Source organism: Oncorhynchus masou, chromosome 32, assembly GCF_036934945.1.
Source record: "Oncorhynchus masou masou isolate Uvic2021 chromosome 32, UVic_Omas_1.1, whole genome shotgun sequence".
Lineage (NCBI taxonomy): Eukaryota > Metazoa > Chordata > Actinopteri > Salmoniformes > Salmonidae > Oncorhynchus > Oncorhynchus masou.
Genome location: NC_088243.1, coordinates 2724284 through 2747786, shown reverse-complemented (window position 1 = coordinate 2747786; position 23503 = coordinate 2724284). Strand labels below are relative to the sequence as shown.

The following is a 23503-nucleotide window of genomic DNA, read 5'->3' as shown; positions in this document are numbered from 1 at the left end:
TCTTACCTAGCAGGTCTACCTGTGGTGGTGTCTTACCTAGCATGTCTAGCTGGAAGCTTTGGTGGTGTCTTACCTAGCAGGTCTAGCTGTGGTGGTGTCTTACCTAGCACGTCTAGCTGGTAGCTGTGGTGGTATCTTACCGAGCAAGTCTAGCTGTGGTGGTGTCTTACCTAGCAGGTCTACCTCTGGTGTTGTCTTACCTAGCATGTCTAGCTGGTAGCTTTGGTGGTGTCTTACCTAGCAGGTCTAGCTGTGGTGTTGTCTTACCTAGCATGTCTAGCTGTGGTGGTGTCTTACCTAGCACGTCTAGCTGGAAGCTATGGTGGTGTCTTACCTAGCAAGTCTAGCTGTGGTGGTGTCTTACATAGCACGTCTAGCTGTGGTGGTGTCTTACCTAGCACGTCTAGCTGGTAGCTGTGGTGGTGTCTTACCGAGCAAGTCTAGCTGTAGTGGTGTCTTACCTAGCATGTCTAGCTGGTAGCTTTGGTGGTGTCTTACCTAGCAGGTCTAGCTGTGGTGGTGTCTTACCTAGCATGTCTAGCTGTTGTGGTGTCTTAACTAGCACGTCTAGCTGGTAGCTGTGGTGGTGTCTTACCGAGCACGTCTAGCTGTGGCGGTGTCTTACCTAGCAGGTCTACCTGTGGTGGTGTCTTACCTAGCATGTCTAGCTGGAAGCTTTGGTGGTGTCTTACCTAGCAGGTCTAGCTGTGGTGGTGTCTTACCTAGCACGTCTAGCTGGTAGCTGTGGTGGTATCTTACCGAGCAAGTCTAGCTGTGGTGGTGTCTTACCTAGCAGGTCTACCTCTGGTGTTGTCTTACCTAGCATGTCTAGCTGGTAGCTTTGGTGGTGTCTTACCTAGCAGGTCTAGCTGTGGTGTTGTCTTACCTAGCATGTCTAGCTGTGGTGGTGTCTTACCTAGCACGTCTAGCTGGAAGCTATGGTGGTGTCTTACCTAGCAAGTCTAGCTGTGGTGGTGTCTTACATAGCACGTCTAGCTGTGGTGGTGTCTTACCTAGCACGTCTAGCTGGTAGCTGTGGTGGTGTCTTACCGAGCAAGTCTAGCTGTGGTGGTGTCTTACCTAGCATGTCTAGCTGGTAGCTTTGGTGGTGTCTTACCTAGCAGGTCTAGCTGTGGTGGTGTCTTACCTAGCATGTCTAGCTGTTGTGGTGTCTTAACTAGCACGTCTAGCTGGTAGCTGTGGTGGTGTCTTACCGAGCACGTCTAGCTGTGGCGGTGTCTTACCTAGCAGGTCTACCTGTGGTGGTGTCTTACCTAGCATGTCTAGCTGGAAGCTTTGGTGGTGTCTTACCTAGCAGGTCTAGCTGTGGTGGTGTCTTACCTAGCACGTCTAGCTGGTAGCTGTGGTGGTATCTTACCGAGCAAGTCTAGCTGTGGTGGTGTCTTACCTAGCAGGTCTACCTCTGGTGTTGTCTTACCTAGCATGTCTAGCTGGTAGCTTTGGTGGTGTCTTACCTAGCAGGTCTAGCTGTGGTGTTGTCTTACCTAGCATGTCTAGCTGTGGTGGTGTCTTACCTAGCACGTCTAGCTGGAAGCTATGGTGGTGTCTTACCTAGCAAGTCTAGCTGTGGTGGTGTCTTACATAGCACGTCTAGCTGTGGTGGTGTCTTACAAAGCACGTCTAGCTGTGGTGGTGGCTTAACCTAGCACGTCTAGCTGTGGTGGTGTCTTACATAGCACGTCTAGCTGTGGTTGTGTCTTACTGAGCAAGTCTAGCTGTGGTGGTGTCTTACATAGCACGTCTAGCTGTGGTGGTGTCTGACATAGCACGTCTAGCTGTGGTGGTGTCTTAACTCGAACGTCTAGCTGGTAGCTGTGGTGGTGTCTTACCTAGCAAGTCTAGCTGTGGTGGTGTCTTACTTAGCAAATCTAGCTGTCGTGGTGTCTTACCTAGCACGTCTAGCTGTGGTGATGTCTTACCTAGCACGTCTTTCTGTGGTGCAGTCTTACCTAGCACGTCTAGCTGGTAGCTGTGGTGGTGTCTTACCTAGCACGTCTAGCTGTGGTGGTGTCTTACATAGCACGTCTAGCTGTTGTGGTGTCTTACCTAGCATGTCTAGCTGTGGTGGTGTCTTACCTAGCACGTCTAGCGGATAGCTGTGGTGGTGTCTTACCGAGCATGTCAAGCTGTGGTGGTGTCTTACCTAGCAGGTCTACCTCTGGTGGTGTGTTACCTAGCATGTCTAGCTGGTAGCTTTGGTGGTGTCTTACCTAGCAGGTCTAGCTGTGGTGGTGTCTTACCTAGCACGTCTAGCTGGTAGCTGTGGTGGTGTCTTACCGAGCAAGTCTAGCTGTGGTGGTGTCTTACCTAGCATTTCTAGCTGGTAGCTGTGGTGGTGTCTTACCGAGCACGTCTAGCTGTGGTGGTGTCTTACCTAGCAGGTCTACCTGTGGTGGTGTCTTACCTAGCATGTCTAGCTGGAAGCTTTGGTGGTGTCTTACCTAGCAGGTCTAGCTGTGGTGGTGTCTTACCTAGCACGTCTAGCTGGTAGCTGTGGTGGTATCTTACCGAGCAAGTCTAGCTGTGGTGGTGTCTTACCTAGCAGGTCTACCTCTGGTGTTGTCTTACCTAGCATGTCTAGCTGGTAGCTTTGGTGGTGTCTTACCTAGCAGGTCTAGCTGTGGTGTTGTCTTACCTAGCACGTCTAGCTGGAATCTATGGTGGTGTCTTACCTAGCAAGTCTAGCTGTGGTGGTGTCTTACATAGCACGTCTAGCTGTGGTGGTGTCTTACCTAGCACGTCTAGCTGGTAGCTGTGGTGGTGTCTTACCGAGCAAGTCTAGCTGTGGTGGTGTCTTACCTAGCATGTCTAGCTGGTAGCTTTGGTGGTGTCTTACCTAGCAGGTCTAGCTGTGGTGGTGTCTTACCTAGCATGTCTAGCTGTTGTGGTGTCTTAACTAGCACGTCTAGCTGGTAGCTGTGGTGGTGTCTTACCGAGCACGTCTAGCTGTGGTGGTGTCTTACCTAGCAGGTCTACCTGTGGTGGTGTCTTACCTAGCATGTCTAGCTGGAAGCTTTGGTGGTGTCTTACCTAGCAGGTCTAGCTGTGGTGGTGTCTTACCTAGCACGTCTAGCTGGAAGCTATGGTGGTGTCTTACCTAGCAAGTCTAGCTGTGGTGGTGTCTTACATAGCACGTCTAGCTGTGGTGGTGTCTTACAAAGCACGTCTAGCTGTGGTGGTGTCTTACCTAGCACGTCTAGCTGTGGTGGTGTCTTACATAGCACGTCCAGCTGTGGTGGTGTCTTACATAGCATGTCTAGCTGTGGTGGTGTCTTACATAGCACGTCCAGCTGTGGTGGTGTCTTACATAGCACGTCTAGCTGTGGTGGTGTCTTAACTCGAACGTCTAGCTGGTAGCTGTGGTGGTGTCTTACCTAGCAAGTCTAGCTGTGGTGGTGTCTTACTTAGCAAATCTAGCTGTCGTGGTGTCTTACCTAGCACGTCTAGCTGTGGTGATGTCTTACCTAGCACGTCTTTCTGTGGTGCAGTCTTACCTAGCACGTCTAGCTGGTAGCTGTGGTGGTGTCTTACCTAGCACGTCTAGCTGTGGTGGTGTCTTACCTAGCAGGTCTACCTGTGGTGGTGTCTTACCTAGCATGTCTAGCTGTTGTGGTGTCTTACCTAGCACGTCTAGCGGATAGCTGTGGTGGTGTCTTACCGAGCACGTCTAGCTGTGGTGGTGTCTTACCTAGCAGGTCTACCTGTGGTGGTGTCTTACCTAGCATGTCTAGCTGGTAGCTTTGGTGGTGTCTTACCTAGCAGGTCTAGCTGTGGTGGTGTCTTACCTAGCACGTCTAGCTGTTGTGGTGTCTTACCTAGCATGTCTAGCTGTGGTGGTGTCTTACCTAGCACGTCTAGCGGATAGCTGTGGTGGTGTCTTACCGAGCATGTCAAGCTGTGGTGGTGTCTTACCTAGCAGGTCTACCTCTGGTGGTGTGTTACCTAGCATGTCTAGCTGGTAGCTTTGGTGGTGTCTTACCTAGCAGGTCTAGCTGTGGTGGTGTCTTACCTAGCACGTCTAGCTGGTAGCTGTGGTGGTGTCTTACCGAGCAAGTCTAGCTGTGGTGGTGTCTTACCTAGCATGTCTAGCTGGTAGCTTTGGTGGTGTCTTACCTAGCAGGTCTAGCTGTGGTGGTGTCTTACCTAGCATGTCTAGCTGTTGTGGTGTCTTACCTAGCACGTCTAGCTGGTAGCTGTGGTGGTGTCTTACCTAGTACGTCTAGCTGGTAGCTGTGGTGATGTCCTTCCTAGCACGTCTAGCTGTGGTGGTGTCTTACCTAGCAAGCCTAGCTGTGGTGTGTCTTACTTAGCAAATCTAGCTGTGGTGCAGTCTTACCTAGCACGTCTAGCTGGTAGCTGTGGTGGTGTCTTACCTAGGACGTCTAGCTGGTAGCTGTGGTGGTGTCCTTCCTAGCACGTCTAGCTGTGGTGGTGTCTTACCTAGCAAGTCTAGCTGTTTGCTGTGGTGGTGTCTTATCTCGCATGTCTAGCTGTGGTGATGTATTACCTAGCACGTCTAGCTGTGGTGGTGTCTTACCTAGAACGTCTAGCTGTGGTGATGTCTTACCTAGCATGTCTAGCTGGTAGCTGTGGTGGTGTCGTACCTAGCATGTCTAGCTGGTAGCTGTGGTGGTGTCTTTCCTAGCACGTCTAGCTGGTAGTTGTGTTGGTGTCTTACCTAGCATGTCTAGCTGTGGTGGTGTCTTACCTAGCACGTCTAGCTATGGTGGTGTCTTAACTAGCATGTCTAGCTGTGGTGGTGTCTTACCAAGCACGTCTAGCTGGTAGCTTTGGTGGTGTCTTACCTAGCATGTCTAGCTATGTTGGTGTCTTACCTAGCACGTCTAGCTGGTAGCTTTGGTGGTGTCTTACCTAGCACGTCTAGCTCTGGTGGTATCTTACCGAGCACGTCTAGCTGTGGTGGTGTCTTACCTAGCAGGTCTACCTGTGGTGGTGTCTTACCTAGCATGTCTAGCTGGTAGCTTTGGTGGTGTCTTACCTAGCAGGTCTAGCTGTGGTGGTGTCTTACAAAGCACGTCTAGCTGTGGTGGTGTCTTACATAGCACGTCTAGCTGTTAGCTGTGGTGGTGTCTTACCTAGCACGTCTAGCTGTGGTGGTATCTTACCTAGGACGTCTAGCTGGTAGCTGTGGTGATGTCCTTCCTAGCAAGTCTAGCTGTAGTGGTGTCTTACCTAGCATGTCGAGCTGTCGTGGTGTCTTACCTAGCATGTCTAGCTGTGGTGATGTCTTACCTAGCACGTCTAGCTGTGGTGGTGTCTTACCTAGCACGTCTAGCTGTGGTGATGTCTTACCTAGCATGTCTAGCTGGTAGCTGTGGTGGTGTCGTACCTAGCATGTCTAGCTGGTAGCTGTGGTGGTGTTTTCCTAGCACGTCTAGCTGGTAGTTGTGTTGGTGTCTTACCTAGCATGTCCAGCTGTGGTGGTGTCTTACCTAGCACGTCTAGCTATGTTGGTGTCTTACCTAGCATGTCTAGCTGTGGTGATGTCTTACCTAGCACGTCTAGCTATGGTGGTGTCTTACCTAGCACGTCTAGCTGTGGTGATGTCTTACCTTGCATGTCTAGCTGGTAGCTTTGGTGGTGTCTTACCTTCCACGTCTAGCTGGTAGCTGTGGTGGTGTCGTACTTAGCATGTCTAGCTGTGGTGGTGTCCTTCCTAGCACGTCTAGCTGGTAGCTGTGGTGGTGTCTTACCTTGCACGTCTAGCTATGGTGGTGTCTTACCTAGCACGTCTAGCTGTGGTGGTGTCTTACCTAGCACGTCTAGCTGTGGTGGTGTCTTACCTAGCACGTCTAGCTGTGGTGGTGTCTTAGCTAGCACGTCTAGATGTGGTGGTGTCTTAGCTAGCACGTCTAGCTGTGGTGTTGTCTTACCTAGCATGTCTAGCTGTGGTGGTGTCTTACCTAGCACGTCTAGCTGTGGTGATGTCTTACCTAGCATGTCTTGCTGGTAGCTGTGGTGGTGTCTTACCTTCCACGTCTAGCTGGTAGCTGTGGTGGTGTCTTTCCTAGCACGTCTAGCTGGTAGCTGTGGTGGTGTCTTACCTAGCACGTCTAGCTGTGGTGGTGTCTTACCTAGCACGTCTAGCTATGGTGGTGTCTTAACTAGCATGTCTAGCTGTGGTGGGGTCTTACCTAGCACGTCTTGCTGGTAGCTTTGGTGGTGTCTTACCTAGCACGTCCAGCTGTGGTGGTGTCTTAGCTAGCACGTCTAGATGTGGTGGTGTATTAGCTAGCACGTCTAGCAGTGGTGGTGTCTTACCTAGCACATCTAGCTGGTAGCTGTGGGTGATGGTGCCGTACTTGTTCTGTACAACACAGGTGTAGTTCCCACGGTCTGAAGGGACAGCACTCTCCATCACCAGACTCCACTGCTGGTGCCTTAGCTGAGGGGGAGAGAGGGGTAAGGCAGGGAGGGATGAGAGAGGGGGAAGCAGAGAGGAGGTAGGGCATGGAGGGAGGAGAGAGGGGTAAGGCAGGGAGGGAGGAGAGAGGGGGTAAGGCAGGGAGGGAGGAGAGAGGGTGTAAGGCAGGGAGGGAGGAGAGAGGGGGTAAGGCAGGGAGGGAGGAGAGAGGGAGAAGCAGAGAGGGGGTAAGGCAGGGAGGGAGGAGAGAGAGAGAAGCAGAGAGGGGGTAAGGCAGGGAGGAGAGAGGGGGAAGCAGAGAGGGGGTAAGGCAGGGAGGGAGGAGAGAGGGAGAAGCAGAGAGGGGGTAAGGCAGGGAGAGAGGGGAAGAGAGAGGGGGTAAGGTAGGGAGGGAGGAGAGAGGGGGAAGCAGAGAGGGGGTAAGGCAGGGAGGGAGAAGAGAGAGATGGGAGGTAAAGAGGGTTGAGGGAAGGGGGTTGGAAGAGGGGAGAGGCAGCAGACAGGGGAGGGTGTGAGGAAGAGGGGGGAGAGGCAGACAGGGAAGGGTGTGAGGAAGACGGGGAGGGGCAGACAGGAAAGGGTGTGAGGAAGAGGGGGAGAGGTAGACAGGGAAGGGTGTAAGGAAGCAGGGTGAGGGGTAGAGTGAAGGGGGTGAGGAAGAGGGGGGAGAGGTAGACAGGGAAGGGGGTGAGGCATGGTTAGCATGGGGGTTCAGCATAAGACTGTGGATGAAAAACAAAAAGGAGAAAAAGAGGATTGGCTAACATGGCAAAGACAAGAGAGAAACAATTGAAAGACAAAGACAGGGGAGTCAAGAGAGAGACAGGAGAGAGACAGAGACAGGAGAGAGACAGGAGAGAGACAGAGACAGGAGAGAGACAGGAGAGGGACAGGAGAGGGACAGACAGGAGAGAGACAGGAGAGAGACAGAGACAGGAGAGAGACAGGAGAGAGACAGGAGAGGGACAGGAGAGGGACAGAGACAGGAGAGAGACAGGAGAGAGACAGGAAAGAGACAGAGACAGGAGAGAGACAGAGACAGCAGTCTGGTTTTTGAGAATATTAAAACTAGACAGAAACAGCCAGAGGGGCTAAACTTCGCTGCTTATTGTGAAGAGGAGAGAAATATAGAATAGAGAGAGAAAAGACAGAGAGGTAGTGTATTGTTGTGACTGGTGTCTTGAAGGCAGAGATGATTTGACAGCTCAGTGGAAACATGATGATAATATATAACCCAGTGTACATTATAAACTGTCCCTGTGTAGTACTGTTACTACAGTGTAGTAACCCTGACATGAACTCAGCTAGAAGGTCATAGTGACTAAGAGAGTGAGTGATGTCACAGGATGGAACGCTTCACATTACCTCGCTGCGATGGAACCTTATGCAGAGAGAGTTAATCCCTACCCTGTTTAAAGCCCACTCTGGGTAGAACCGTTAAACCCCACTCTGGGTAGAACCGTTTAAAACCTACTCTGGGTAGAACCGTTTAAACCCCACTCTGGGTAGAACGGTTTTAACCCAACTCTGGGTAGAACCGTTTAAACCCCACTCTGGGTAGAACCGTTTAAACCCTACTCTGGGTAGAACCGTTTAAACCCCACTCTGGGTAGAACCGTTTAAACCCTACTCCGGGTAGAACCGTTTAAACCACACTCTGGGTAGAACCGTTTAAACCACACTCTGAGTAGAACCGTTTAAACCCCACTCTGGGTAGAATCGCTTAAACCCTTCTGTGGGTAGAACTGTTTAAACCCTACTCTGGGTAGAACCATTTAAACCCCACTCTGGGTAGAACCATTTAAACCCCACTCTGGGTCGAACCGTTTAAACCCTACTGTGGGTAGAACTGTTTAAACCCTACTCTGGGTAGAACCATTTAAACCCCACTCTGGGTAGAACCATTTAAACCCCACTCTGGGTCGAACCGCTTAAACCCTACTGTGGGTAGAACTGTTTAAAGCCTACTCTGGGTAGAACCATTTAAACCCCACTCTGGGTAGAACCATTTAAACCCCACTCTGGGTCGAACCGTTTAAACCCCACTCTGGGTAGAACCGTTTAAACCCTACTCCGGGTAGAACCTTTAAACCCTACTCTGGGTGGAAACGTTTAAACCCTAAACTGGGTAGAACCGTTAAACCCCACTCTGGGTAGGACTGTTTAAACCCCACTCTGGGTAGAACCGTTTTAACCCCACTCTGGGTAGAACCGTTTAAACCCTACTCTGGGTAGAACCGTTAAACCCCACTCTGGGTAGAACTGTTTAAACCCCACTCTGGGTAGAACCGTTTAAACCCTACTCTGGGTAGAACTGTTTAAACCACACTCTGGGTAGAACCGTTTAAACCCTACTCTGGGTAGAACTGTTTAAACCCCACTCTGGGTAGAACAGTTTAAACCACACTCTGGGTAGAACCGTTTAAACCCCACTCTGGGTAGAACTGTTTAAACCCCACTCTGGGTAGAACAGTTTAAACCACACTCTGGGTAGAACCGTTTAAACCCCACTCTGGGTAGAACCGTTTAAACCCTACTCCGGGAGGAACCATTTAAACGCTACTCTGGGTAGAACCGTTAAACCCCACTCTGGGTAGAACCGTTTAACCCCACTCTGGGTAGAACCGTTTTAACCCCACTCTGGGTAGAACCGTTTTAACCCCACTCTGGGTAGAACCGTTTAAACCCCACTCTGGGTAGAACCGTTTAAACCCTACTCTGGGTAGAACCGTTTAAACCCCACTCTGGGTAGAACTTTTTAAACCCCACTCTGGGTAGAACCGTTTAAAGCCCACTCTGGGAAGAACCGTTTAAAGCCCACTCTGGGTAGAACCGTTTAAAGCCCACTCTGGGTAGAAACGTTTAAAGCCCACTCCGGGTAGAACCGTTTAAACCCTACTCCGGGTAGAACCGTTTAAACCCTAATCTGGGTAGAACCGTTTTAACCCCACTCTGGGTAGAACCGGTAAACCCCACTCTGGGTAAAACCGTTTAAACCCTACTCTGGGGAGAACAGTTTAAACCCCACTCTGGGTAGAACCGTTTAAACCCTACTCTGGGTAGAACGGTTTTAACCCCACTCTGTGAAAAACCGTTTAAACCCCAATCTGGGTAGAACGGTTTTAACCCCATTCTGGGTAGAACCGTTTAAACCACACTCTGGGTAGAACCGTTTAAACCCTACTCTGGGTAGAACCGTTTAAACCCCACTATGGGTAGAACCCTTTAAACCCCACTCTGGGTAGAATCGTTTAAACCCTACTGTGGGTAGAACTGTTTAAACCCCACTCTGGGTAGAATCGTTTAAACCCTACTCCGGGTAGAACCGTTTAAACCCCACTCTGGGTAGAACCGTTTAAACCCCAATCTGGGTACAATCGTTTAAACCCTACTGTGGGTAGAACTGTTTAAACCCCACTCTGGGTCGAACCGTTTAAACCCCACTCTGGGTAGAACCGTTTAAACCCTACTCCGGGTATAACCGTTTAAACCCACTCTGGGAAGAACCGTTTAAACCCCACTCTGGGTAGAATCGTTTAAACCCTACTCTGGGTAGAACCGTTTAAACCCTACTCTGGGTAGAACCGTTTAAACCCCACTCTGGGTAGAACCGTTTAAACCCTACTGTGGGTAGAACTGTTTAAACCCCACTCTGGTTCGAACAGTTTAAACCCCACTCTGGGTAGAACCGTTAAACCCCACTCTGGGTAGAACCGTTTAAACCCTACTCCGGGTAGAACCTTTAAACCCTACTCTGGGTAGAACCGTTTAAACCCTACTCTGGGTAGAACCGTTTAAACCCCACTCTGGGTAGAACCGATTAAACCCCACTCTGGGTAGAACTTTTTAAACCCCACTCTGGTTAGAACTTTTTAAACCCGACTCTGGGTAGAACCGTTTAAAGCCCACTCTGGGTAGAACCGTTAAACCCCACTCTGGGTAGAACCGTTTAAACCCTACTCTGGGTAGAACCGTTTAAACCCTAATCCGGGTAGAACCTTTAAACCCTACTCTGGGTAGAACCGTTTAAACGCTACTCTGGGTAGAACCGTTAAACCCCACTCTGGGTAGAACTGTTTAAACCCCACTCTGGGTAGAACCGTTTTAACCCCACTCTGGGTAGAACCGTTTAAACCCTACTCTGGGTAGAACCGTTTAAACCCCACTCTGGGTAGAACCGATTAAACCCCACTCTGGGTAGAACGTTTTAAACCCCACTCCGGGTAGAACCGTTTAAACCCTACTCCGGGTAGAACCGTTTAAATCCTACTCCGGGTAGAACCGTTTAAATCCTACTCCGGGTAGAACCGTTTAAACCCCACTCTGGGTAGAACCGTTAAACCCTACTCTGGGTAGAACCGTTTAAACCCCACTCTGGGTAGAACCGTTTAAACCCTACTCTGGGTAGAACCGTTTAAACCCCACTCTGGGTAGAACCGATTAAACCCCACTCTGGGTAGAACTTTTTAAACCCCACTCTGGGTAGAACCGTTTAAACCCTACTCTGGGTAGAACCGTTTAAACCCCACTCTGGGTAGAACCGTTTTAACCCCACTCTGGGTAGAACCGTTAAACCCCACTCTGGGTAGAACCGTTAAACCCCACTCTGGGTAGAACCGTTTAAACGCTACTCTGGGTAGAACCGTTTAAACGCTACTCTGGGTAGAACTGTTTAAACCCCACTCTGGGTAGAACCGTTTTAACCCCACTCTGGGTAGAACCGTTTAAACCCTACTCTGGGTAGAACCGTTTAAACCCCACTCTGGGTAGAACCGATTAAACCCCACTCTGGGTAGAACTTTTTAAACCCCACTCTGGTTAGAACTTTTTAAACCCCACTCTGGGTAGAACCGTTTAAAGCCCACTCTGGGTAGAACCGTTAAACCCCACTCTGGGTAGAACCGTTTAAACCCTACTCTGGGTAGAACCGTTTAAACCCTACTCCGGGTAGAACCTTTAAACCCTACTCTGGGTAGAACCGTTTAAACGCTACTCTGGGTAGAACCGTTAAACCCCACTCTGGGTAGAACTGTTTAAACCCCACTCTGGGTAGAACCGTTTTAACCCCACTCTGGGTAGAACCGATTAAACCCCACTCTGGGTAGAACTTTTTAAACCCCACTCCGGGTAGAACCGTTTAAACCCTACTCCGGGTAGAACCGTTTAAATCCTACTCCGGGTAGAACCGTTTAAATCCTACTCCGGGTAGAACCGTTTAAACCCCACTCTGGGTAGAACCGTTTAAACCCCACTCTGGGTAAAACCGTTTTAACCCCACTCTGGGTAGAACCGTTAAACCCCACTCTGGGTAGAACCGTTAAACCCCACTCTGGGTAGAACCGTTAAACCCCACTCTGGGTAGAACCGTTTAAACCCCACTCTGGGTAGAACTTTTTAAACCCTACTCTGGGTAGAACCGTTTAAACCCCACTCTGGGTAGAACCGTTTAAACCCCACTCTGGGTAGAACCGTTTAAACCACACTCTGGGTAGAACCGTTTAAAACCCACTCTGGGTAGAACTGTTTAAACCCCACTTTGGGTAGAACCGTTTAAAGCCCACTCTGGGTAGAACCGTTTAAAGCCCACTCTGGGTAGAACCGTTTAAACCCTACTCCGGGTAGAACCGTTTAAACCCTAATCTGGGTAGAACCGTTTAAACCCCACTCTGGGTAGAACCGTTTAAACCCCACTCTGGGTAGAACCGTTTAAACCCTACTCTGGGTAGAACCGTTTAAACCCCACTCTGGGTAGAACCGTTTAACCCCACTCTGGGTAGAACCGTTAAACCCCACTCTGGGTAGAACCGTTAAACACCACTCTGGGTAGAACCGTTTAAACCCTACTCTGGGGAGAACAGTTTAAACCGCACTCTGGGTAGAACCGTTTAAACCCTACTCTGGGTAGAACGGTTTTAACCCCATTCTGGGTAGACCGTTTAAACCCTACTCTGGGTAGAACCGTTTAAACCCCACTCTGGGTAGAACCATTTAAACCATACTCTGGGTAGAACCGTTTAAACCCCACTCTGGGTAGAACCGTTTAAACCCTACTCCGGGTAGAACCGTTTAAACCCCACTCTGGGTAGAACCGTTTAAACCCCACTCTGGGTAGAATCGTTTAAACCCTACTGTGGGTAGAACTGTTTAAACCCCACTCTGGGTAGAACCGATTAAACCCCACTCTGGGTAGAACTTTTTAAACCCCACTCTGGGTAGAACCGTTTAAAGCCCACTCTGGGTAGAACAGTTTAAACCCCACTCTGGGTAGAACCGTTTAAACCCCACTCTGGGTAGAACCGTTTAAACCCTACTCTGGGTAGAACTGTTTAAACCACACTCTGGGTAGAACCGTTTAAAACCCACTCTGGGTAGAACTGTTTAAATCCCACTTTGGGTAGAACCGTTTAAAGCCCACTCTGGGTAGAACCGTTTAAAGCCCACTCTGGGTAGAACCGTTTAAACCCTACTCCGGGTAGAACCATTTAAATCCTAATCTGGGTAGAACCGTTTAAACCCCACTCTGGGTAGAACCGTTTAAACCCCACTCTGGGTAGAACCGTTTAAACCCCACTCTGGGTAGAACCGTTTTAACCCCACTCTGGGTAGAACCGTTTAAACCCTACTCTGGGTAGAACCGTTTAAACCCTACTCTGGGTAGAACCGTTTAAACCCGACTCTGGGTAGAACCGTTTAAACGCTACTCTGGGTAGAACCGTTTAAACCCCACTCTGGGTAGAACCGATTAAACCCCACTCTGGGTAGAACTTTTTAAAGCCCACTCTGGGTAGAACCGTTTAAACCCTACTCCGGGTAGAACCGTTTAAACCCTAATCTGGGTAGAACCGTTTAAACCCCACTCTGGGTAGAACCATTTAAACCCTACTCTGGGTAGAACTGTTTAAACCCCACTCTGGGTAGAACCGTTTTAACCCCACTATGGGTAGAACCGTTAAAACCCACTCTGGGTAGAACCGTTAAACACCACTCTGGGTAGAACCGTTTAAACCCTACTCTGGGGAGAACAGTTTAAACCCCACTCTGGGTAGAACCGTTTAAACCCTACTCTGGGGAGAACAGTTTAAACCCCACTCTGGGTAGAACCGTTTAAACCCTACTCTGGGTAGAACGGTTTTAACCCCACTCTGTGTAGAACCGTTTAAACCCTACTCTGGGTAGAACGGTTTTAACCCCATTCTGGGTAGAACCGTTTAAACCCCACTCTGGGTAGAACCGTTTAAACCCCACTCTGGGTAGAACCGTTTAAACCCTACTCTGGGTAGAACCGTTTAAACCCCACTCTGGGTAGAACCGTTTAAACCCTACTCCGGGTAGAACCGTTTAAACCCCACTCTGGGTAGAACCGTTTAAAACCCACTCTGGGTAGAACTGTTTAAACCCCACTCTGGGTAGAACCGTTTAAAGCCCACTCTGGGTAGAACCGTTTAAAGCCCACTCTGGGTAGAACCGTTTAAACCCTACTCCGGGTAGAACCGTTTAAATCCTAATCTGGGTAGAACCGTTTAAACCCCACTCTGGGTAGAACCGTTTAAACCCTACTCTGGGTAGAACCGTTTAAACCCCACTCTGGGTAGAACCGTTTTAACCCCACTCTGGGTAGAACCGTTAAACCCCACTCTGGGTAGAACCGTTTAAACCCCACTCTGGGTAGAACCGTTTAAACCCTACTCTGGGTAGAACCGTTTAAACCCTACTCTGGGTAGAACCGTTTAAACCCCACTCTGGGTAGAACCGTTTAAACCCTACTCTGGGTAGTACCGTTTAAACCCCACTCTGGGTAGAACCGATTAAACCCCACTCTGGGTAGAACTTTTTAAACCCCACTCTGGGTAGAACCGTTTAAAGCCCACTCTGGGTAGAACTGTTTAAAGCCCACTCTGGGTAGAACCGTTTAAACCCTACTCCGGGTCGAACCGTTTAAACCCTAATCTGGGTAGAACCGTTTAAACCCCACTCTGGGTAGAACCGTTTAAACCCTACTCTGGGTAGAACCGTTTAAACCCCAATCTGGGTAGAACCGTTTAAAACCCACTCTGGGTAGAACTGTTTAAACCCCACTCTGGGTAGAACCGTTTAAAGCCCACTCTGGGTAGAACCGTTTAAAGCCCACTCTGGGTAGAACCGTTTAAACCCTACTCCGGGTAGAACCGTTTAAATCCTAATCTGGGTAGAACCGTTTAAACCCCACTCTGGGTAGAACCGTTTAAACCCTACTCTGGGTAGAACCGTTTAAACCCCACTCTGGGTAGAACCGTTTTAACCCCACTCTGGGTAGAACCGTTAAACCCCACTCTGGGTAGAACCGTTAAACCCCACTCTGGGTAGAACCGTTTAAACCCTACTCTGGGTAGAACCGTTTAAACCCTACTCTGGGTAGAACCGTTTAAACCCCACTCTGGGTAGAACCGTTTAAACCCTACTCTGGGTAGTACCGTTTAAACCCCACTCTGGGTAGAACCGATTAAACCCCACTCTGGGTAGAACTTTTTAAACCCCACTCTGTGTAGAACCGTTTAAAGCCCACTCTGGGTAGAACTGTTTAAAGCCCACTCTGGGTAGAACCGTTTAAACCCTACTCCGGGTCGAACCGTTTAAACCCTAATCTGGGTAGAACCGTTTAAACCCCACTCTGGGTAGAACCGTTTAAACCCTACTCTGGGTAGAACCGTTTAAACCCCAATCTGGGTAGAACTGTTTTAACCCCACTCTGGGTAGAACCGTTAAACCCCACTCTGGGTAGAACCGTTAAACACCACTCTGGGTAGAACCGTTTAAACCCTACTCTGGGGAGAACAGTTTAAACCCCACTCTGGGTAGAACCGTTTAAACCCTACTCTGGGGAGAACAGTTTAAACCCCACTCTGGGTAGAACCGTTTAAACCCTACTCTGGGTAGAACGGTTTTAACCCCACTCTGTGTAGAACCGTTTAAACCCTACTCTGGGTAGAACGGTTTTAACCCCATTCTGGGTAGTACCGTTTAAACCCCACTCTGGGTAGAACCGTTTAAACCCCACTCTGGGTAGAACCGTTTAAACCCTACTCTGGGTAGAACCGTTTAAACCCCACTCTGGGTAGAACCGTTTAAACCCCACTCTGGGTAGAACCGTTTAAACCCCACTCTGGGTAGAACCGTTTAAACCCTACTGTGGGTAGAACTGTTTAAACCCCACTCTGGGTAGAACCGATTAAACCCCACTCTGGGTAGAACTTTTTAAACCCCACTCTGGGTAGAACCGTTTAAACCCCACTCTGGGTAGAACAGTTTAAACCCCACTCTGGGTAGAACCGTTTAAACCCCACTCTGGGTAGAACCGTTTAAACCCTACTCTGGGTAGAACTGTTTAAACCACACTCTGGGTAGAACCGTTTAAAACCCACTCTGGGTAGAACTGTTTAAACCCCACTCTGGGTAGAACCGTTTAAAGCCCACTCTGGGTAGAACCGTTTAAAGCCCATTCTGGGTAGAACCGTTTAAACACTACTCCGGGTAGAACCATTTAAATCCTAATCTGGGTAGAACCGTTTAAACCCCACTCTGGGTAGAAGCGTTAAAACCCTACTCTGGGTAGAACCGTTTTAACCCCACTCTGGGTAGAACCGTTAAACCCCACTCTGGGTAGAACCGTTTAAACCCCACTCTTGGTAGAACCGTTTTAACCCCACTCTGGGTAGAACCGTTTTAACCCCACTCTGGGTAGAACCGTTTAAACCCCACTCTGGGTAGAACCGTTTAAACCCTACTCTGGGTAGAACCGTTTAAACCCCACTCTGGATAGAACCGTTTAAAGCCCACTCTGGGTAGAACCGTTTAAAGCCCACTCTGGGTAGAACCGTTTAAACCCTACTCCGGGTAGAACCGTTTAAATCCTAATCCGTTTAGAACCGTTTAAACCCCACTCTGGGTAGAACCGTTTAAACCCTACTCTGGGCAGAACCGTTTAAACCCCACTCTGGGTAGAACCGTTTTAACCCCACTCTGGGTAGAACCGTTTAAACCCCACTCTGGGTAGAACCGTTTAAACCCTACTCTGGGTAGAACCGTTTAAACCCCACTCTGGGTAGAACCGTTTAAACCCTACTCCGGGTAGAACCGTTTAAACCCCACTCTGGGTAGAATCGTTTAAACCCTACTGTGGGTAGAACTGTTTAAACCCCACTCTGGGTAGAACCGATTAAACCCTACTCCGGGTAGAACCGTTTAAACCCCACTCTGGGTTGAACCGTTTAAACCCCACTCTGGGTAGAATCGTTTAAACCCTACTGTGGGTAGGACTGTTTAAACCCCACTCTGGGTCGAACCGTTTAAACCCCACTCTGGGTAGAACCGTTTAAACCCCATTCTGGGTAGAATCGTTTAAACCCTACTGTGGGTAGAACCGTTTAAACCCTACTCTGGGTAGAACCGTTTAAACCCCACTCTGGGTAGAACCGTTTAAACCCTACTGTGGGTAGAACTGTTTAAACCCCACTCTGGGTCGAACAGTTTAAACCCCACTCTGGGTAGAACCGTTAAACCCCACTCTGGGTAGAACTTTTTAAACCCCACTCTGGGTAGAACCGTTTAAAGCCCACTCTGGGTAGAACCGTTTAAACCCTACTCCGGGTAGAACCGTTTAAACCCTAATCTGGGTAGAACCGTTTAAACCCAACTCTGGGTAGAACCGTTTTAACCCCACACTGGGTAGAACCGTTTTAACCCCACTCTGGGTAGAACCGTTAAACCCTACTCCGGGTAGAACCGTTTAAACCCTAATCTGGGTAGAACCGTTTAAACCCAACTGTGGGTAGAACCGTTTTAACCCCACTCTGGGTAGAACCGTTTTAACCCCACTCTGGGTAGAACCGTTAAACCCCACTCTGGGTAGAACCGTTAAACACCACTCTGGGTAGAACCGTTTAAACCCTACTCTGGGTAGAACGGTTTTAACCCCACTCTGTGTAGAACCGTTTAAACCCTACTCTGGGTAGAACGGTTTTAACCCCATTCTGGGTAGAACCGTTTAAACCCCACTCTGGGTAGAACCGTTTAAACCCCACTCTGGGTAGAACCGTTTAAACCCCACTCTGGGTAGAACTTTTTAAACCCCACTCTGGGTAGAACAGTTTAAACCCCACTCTGGGTAGAACCGTTTAAACCCCACTCTGGGTAGAACCGTTTAAACCCTACTCTGGGTAGAACTGTTTAAACCACACTCTGGGTAGAACCGTTTAAAACCCACTCTGGGTAGAACTGTTTTAACCCCACTCTGGGTAGAACCGTTAAACCCCACTCTGGGTAGAACCGTTAAACACCACTCTGGGTAGAACCGTTTAAACCCTACTCTGGGGAGAACAGTTTAAACCCCACTCTGGGTAGAACCGTTTAAACCCTACTCTGGGGAGAACAGTTTAAACCCTACTCCGGGTATTACCGTTTAAACCCCACTCTGGGTAGAACCGTTTAAACCCCACTCTGGGTAGAATCGTTTAAACCCTACTGTGGGTAGGACTGTTTAAACCCCACTCTGGGTCGAACCGGTTAAACCCCACTCTGGGTAGAACCGTTTAAACCCTACTGTGGGTAGAACTGTTTAAACCCCACTCTGGGTCGAACATTTTAAACCCCACTCTGGGTAGAACCGTTTAAACCCCACTCTGGGTAGAACCGTTTAAACCCTAATCTGGGTAGAACCGTTTAAACCCTACTCTGGGTAGAACCGTTTAAACCACACTCTGGGTAGAACCGTTTAAACCACACTCTGGGTAGAACCGTTTAAACCCCACTCTGGGTAGAACCGTTTAAACCCCACTCTGGGTAGAACCGTTTAAACCCCACTCTGGGTAGAACCGTTTAAACCCCACTCTGGGTAGAACCGTTTAAACCCCACTCTGGGTAGAACCGTTTAAACCCCACTCTGGGTAGAACTGTTTAAACCCCACTCTGGGTAGAACCGTTTAAAACCTACTCTGGGTAGAACCGTTTAAACCACACTCTGGGTACAACCGTTTACACCCCACTCTGGGTAGAACCGTTTAAACCCCACTCTGGGTAGAACCGTTTAAACCACACTCCGGGTAGAACCGTTTACACCCCACTCTGGGTAGAACCGTTTAAACCCCACTCTGGGTAGAACCGTTTAAACCCTACTCTGGGTAGAACCGTTTAAACCCCACTCTGGGTAGAACCGTTTACACCCCACTCTGGGTAGAACCGTTTAAACCCCACTCTGGGTAGAACCATTTAAACCCCACTCTGGGTAGAACCGTTTAAACCCTACTCTGGGTAGAACCGTTTAAGCCCTACTGTAGACTTGGTAACACGAGAGAGATAGATCACTTCGCCAGTCAGTCATTTATAGTTCTGTAATTGTGGAGAAGAATGCTCTCTCTCTCTTCTTGCTTTCCATATCTCCTCTACCTCTCTTCTGTCTCTCTCCCCCACTTTCTGCTCTTCTCTCTCTCCCTCTCTTTCTGCTCCCCACTCTCTCTCTCTCTCTCTGCTCTTCTCTCTCTCCCTCTCTTTCTGCTCTTTTCTCTCTCTCTCTCTCTCTCTCTCTCTCTCTCTCTCTCTCTCTTTCTGCTCTTCTCTCTCCCTCTCTTTCTGCTCCTCTCTCTCTCTCTCTCTCACTCTCTCTATCTTTCTGCTCTTCTCTCTCTCTCTTTCTGCTCCTCTCTCTCTCTCTCTCTCTCTTTCTTCTCTTCTGTCTCTCTTTCTGCTCTTCTCTCTCTCTTTCTGCTCCTCTCACTCTCTCTCTCTTTGCTCTTCTCTCTCTCTCCATCTTTCCTCTCTCTCCCCTCTCTCTCTCTCTCTCTCTCTTTCTGCTCTTCTCTCTCTCTCGCTCTTTCTGCTCCTCTATCTCTCTCTCTCTTTCTGCTCTTCTGTCTCTCTTTCTGTTGGAGGCCCGGGTGGAAAATAATGCTGCAGTGTAAATATTATGGAGAGTGTTTTTTCTCAGTTGCATGGTAACAGAGCCCAGGCACAGTACAGGCTGGCAAATGTTTTTTATACCCTGCCCCTCCCCTGCGCCCCCCATCTTCTGCCCCCTCACCCCACCCCTTCTGGCCCCATACCCCCTCTCCTGCCCCCGGTTCCCCCCTCTCTGCCTCAGCCCCATTCTTCTCTCAAACAAGCTCCCCTCCTCCCCATGCCTCGCCCTTACCTCGCCCCCGCCCCACCGCCAGCCCTGCCTCCTCCCCCTCCCGACAACACACTGTGTGTGTGAGGAGTCAAACTGCAGTCAATGGCTCCTCTTATGAGGTAGATGTGTGAAGCCTTGTGCCGTGGTAATGCTGCTGGATTTGTGCGTGTGCGTGTGCGTTTGTGTGTGTAGTGGGTAAAAGTCTCAGAAGAACCTTTCTCTGTATAACTTACCATCGTGTATTAAATACATACATACGCATCAGATTTTCTAAAACAGCCCTGACTAAAACAGCCCTGACTAAAACAGCCCTGACTAAAACAGCCCTGACTAAACAGCCCTGACTAAAACAGCCCTGACTAAAACAGCCCTGACTAAAAGAGCCCTGACTAAAACAGCCCTGACTAAACAGCCCTGACTAAACAGCCCTGACTAAACAGCCCTGACTAAACAGCCCTGATTAAAACAGCCCTGATTAAAACAGCCCTGACTAAAACAGCCCTGACTAAAACAGCCCTGACTAAACAGACCTAACTAAACAGCCCTGACTAAACAGCCCTGACTAAAACAGCCCTGACTAAAACAGCCCTGACTAAACAGCCCTGACTAAACAGCCCTGATTAAAACAGCCCTGATTAAAACAGCCCTGACTAAAACAGCCCTGACTAAAAGAGCCCTGACTAAAACAGCCCTGACTAAAACAGCCCTGACTAAAACAGCCCTGACTAAAAGAGCCCTGACTAAAACAGCCCTGACTAAAAGAGCCCTGACTAAAACAGCCCTGACTAAACAGCCCTGACTAAACAGCCCTGACGAAACAGCCCTGACTAAAACAGCCCTGACTAAAACAGCCCTGACTAAACAGCCCTGACTAAAAAGCCCTGACGAAACAGCCCTGACTAAAACAGCCCTGACTAAAACAGCCCTGACTAAAACAGCAAAACAGAAATATCAGCAACTACAATGTCCTGAATGCTGTAATTTGCAATTTAGTTGTATTCTCTCTTCAGACTTCAGTCCATATAAGTGGTTTGTGCAAAGTGAGGATGCAACCTTTAGTGAACCAGGAGACTGAGCGGTATTAATGTACCCATCGTTATAATCCATTCAGTCAATCAACACACAGATTCCACAGAGAATTAACTGATTAAGCAGCTTTACTCTGAAGTCAGAGAGATTTAGAGTTTTACAGACCTGGCTACAGTGGTCAACATAGCATGGGAATGAGAAGCTTATGTCTGGCCAGGACGACAGGAAACTCTGGTATCTACCAGGTATATAGGAGTTTATGTCTGGCCAGGACTACAGGAAACTCTGGTATCTACCAGGTATATAGGAGTTTATGTCTGGCCAGGACTACAGGAAACTCTGCTCTCTACCAGGTATATAGGAGTTTATGTCTGGCCAGGACTACAGGAAACTCTGCTCTCTACCAGGTATATAGGAGTTTATGTCTGGTCAGGACTACAGGAAACTCTGGTATCTACCAGGTATATAGGAGTTTATGTCTGGCCAGGACGACAGGAAACTCTGGTATCTACCAGGTATATAGGAGTTTATGTCTGGCCAGGACTACAGGAAACTCTGGTATCTACCAGGTATATAGGAGTTTATGTCTGGCCAGGACGACAGGAAACTCTGCTCTCTACCAGGTATATAGGAGTTTATGTCTGGCCAGGACTACAGGAAACTCTGCTCTCTACCAGGTATATAGGAGTTTATGTCTGGAAAGGGACTACAGGAAACTCTGCTCTCTACCAGGTATATAGGAGTTTATGTCTGGCCAGGACTACAGGAAACTCTGCTCTCTACCAGGTATATAGGAGTTTATGTCTGGCCAGGACTACAGGAAACTCTGCTCTCTACCAGGTATATAGGAGTTTATGTCTGGTCAGGACTACAGGAAACTCTGCTATCTACCAGGTATATAGGAGTTTATGTCTGGCCAGGACTACAGGAAACTCTGGTATCTACCAGGTATATAGGAGTTTATGTCTGGCCAGGACTACAGGAAACTCTGCTCTCTACCAGGTATATAGGAGTTTATGTCTGGCCAGGACTACAGGAAACTCTGGTATCTACCAGGTATATAGGAGTTTATGTCTGGCCAGGACTACAGGAAACTCTGGTATCTACCAGGTATATAGGAGTTTATGTCTGGCCAGGACTACAGGAAACTCTGCTATCTACCAGGTATATAGGAGTTTATGTCTGGCCAGGACTACAGGAAACTCTGCTCTCTACCAGGTATATAGGAGTTTATGTCTGGCCAGGACTACAGGAAACTCTGGTATCTACCAGGTATATAGGAGTTTATGTCTGGCCAGGACTACAGGAAACTCTGGTATCTACCAGGTATATAGGAGTTTATGTCTGGTCAGGACTACAGGAAACTCTGCTCTCTACCAGGTATATAGGAGTTTATGTCTGGCCAGGACTACAGGAAACTCTGCTCTCTACCAGGTATATAGGAGTTTATGTCTGGCCAGGACTACAGGAAACTCTGGTATCTACCAGGTATATAGGAGTTTATGTCTGGCCAGGACTACAGGAAACTCTGGTATCTACCAGGTATATAGGAGTTTATGTCTGGCCAGGACTACAGGAAACTCTGCTATCTACCAGGTATATAGGAGTTTATGTCTGGCCAGGACTACAGGAAACTCTGCTCTCTACCAGGTATATAGGAGTTTATGTCTGGCCAGGACTACAGGAAACTCTGGTATCTACCAGGTATATAGGAGTTTATGTCTGGCCAGGACTACAGGAAACTCTGGTATCTACCAGGTATATAGGAGTTTATGTCTGGTCAGGACTACAGGAAACTCTGCTCTCTACCAGGTATATAGGAGTTTATGTCTGGCCAGGACTACAGGAAACTCTGCTCTCTACCAGGTATATAGGAGTTTATGTCTGGTCAGGACTACAGGAAACTCTGGTATCTACCAGGTATATAGGAGTTTATGTCTGGCCAGGACTACAGGAAACTCTGGTATCTACCAGGTATATAGGAGTTTATGTCTGGCCAGGACTACAGGAAACTCTGCTCTCTACCAGGTATATAGGAGTTTATGTCTGGTCAGGACTACAGGAAACTCTGCTATCTACCAGGTATATAGGAGTTTATGTCTGGCCAGGACTACAGGAAACTCTGCTCTCTACCAGGTATATAGGAGTTTATGTCTGGTCAGGACTACAGGAAACTCTGCTCTCTACCAGGTATATAGGAGTTTATGTCTGGCCAGGACTACAGGAAACTCTGCTCTCTACCAGGTATATAGGAGTTTATGTCTGGCCAGGACTACAGGAAACTCTGGTATCTACCAGGTATATAGGAGTTTATGTCTGGTCAGGACTACTGGCCAGGACTACAGGAAACTCTGCTCTCTACCAGGTATATAGGAGTTTATGTCTGGTCAGGACTACAGGAAACTCTGCTATCTACCAGGTATATAGGAGTTTATGTCTGGCCAGGACTACAGGAAACTCTGCTATCTACCAAGTATATAGGAGTTTATGTCTGGTCAGGACTACAGGAAACTCTGCTCTCTACCAGGTATATAGGAGTTTATGTCTGGCCAGGACTACAGGAAACTCTGCTCTCTACCAGGTATATAGGAGTTTATGTCTGGTCAGGACTACAGGAAACTCTGCTATCTACCAGGTATATAGGAGTTTATGTCTGGCCAGGACTACAGGAAACTCTGCTCTCTACCAGGTATATAGGAGTTTATGTCTGGTCAGGACTACAGGAAACTCTGGTATCTACCAGGTATATAGGAGTTTATGTCTGGCCAGGACTACAGGAAACTCTGGTATCTACCAGGTATATAGGAGTTTATGTCTGGTCAGGACTACAGGAAACTCTGCTCTCTACCAGGTATATAGGAGTTTATGTCTGGCCAGGACAACAGGAAACTCTGCTCTCTACCAGGTATATAGGAGTTTATGTCTGGTCA

General features: G+C 48.7%; 1 protein-coding gene across 6 annotated transcripts in view; it reads right to left on the bottom strand.

The window, feature by feature from the left end:
• The window catches only part of fgfr3 (fibroblast growth factor receptor 3), a 302812-nt gene that overhangs the window by 125671 nt on the left and 153638 nt on the right, over positions 1-23503 (bottom strand). For all 6 annotated transcript variants that reach the window (XM_064953089.1, XM_064953090.1, XM_064953091.1 and 3 more), the window contains one exon: positions 6304-6427. In XM_064953089.1, the coding sequence (XP_064809161.1) occupies positions 6304-6427 (124 nt within the window). The remainder of the gene's footprint in view (positions 1-6303; positions 6428-23503) is intronic.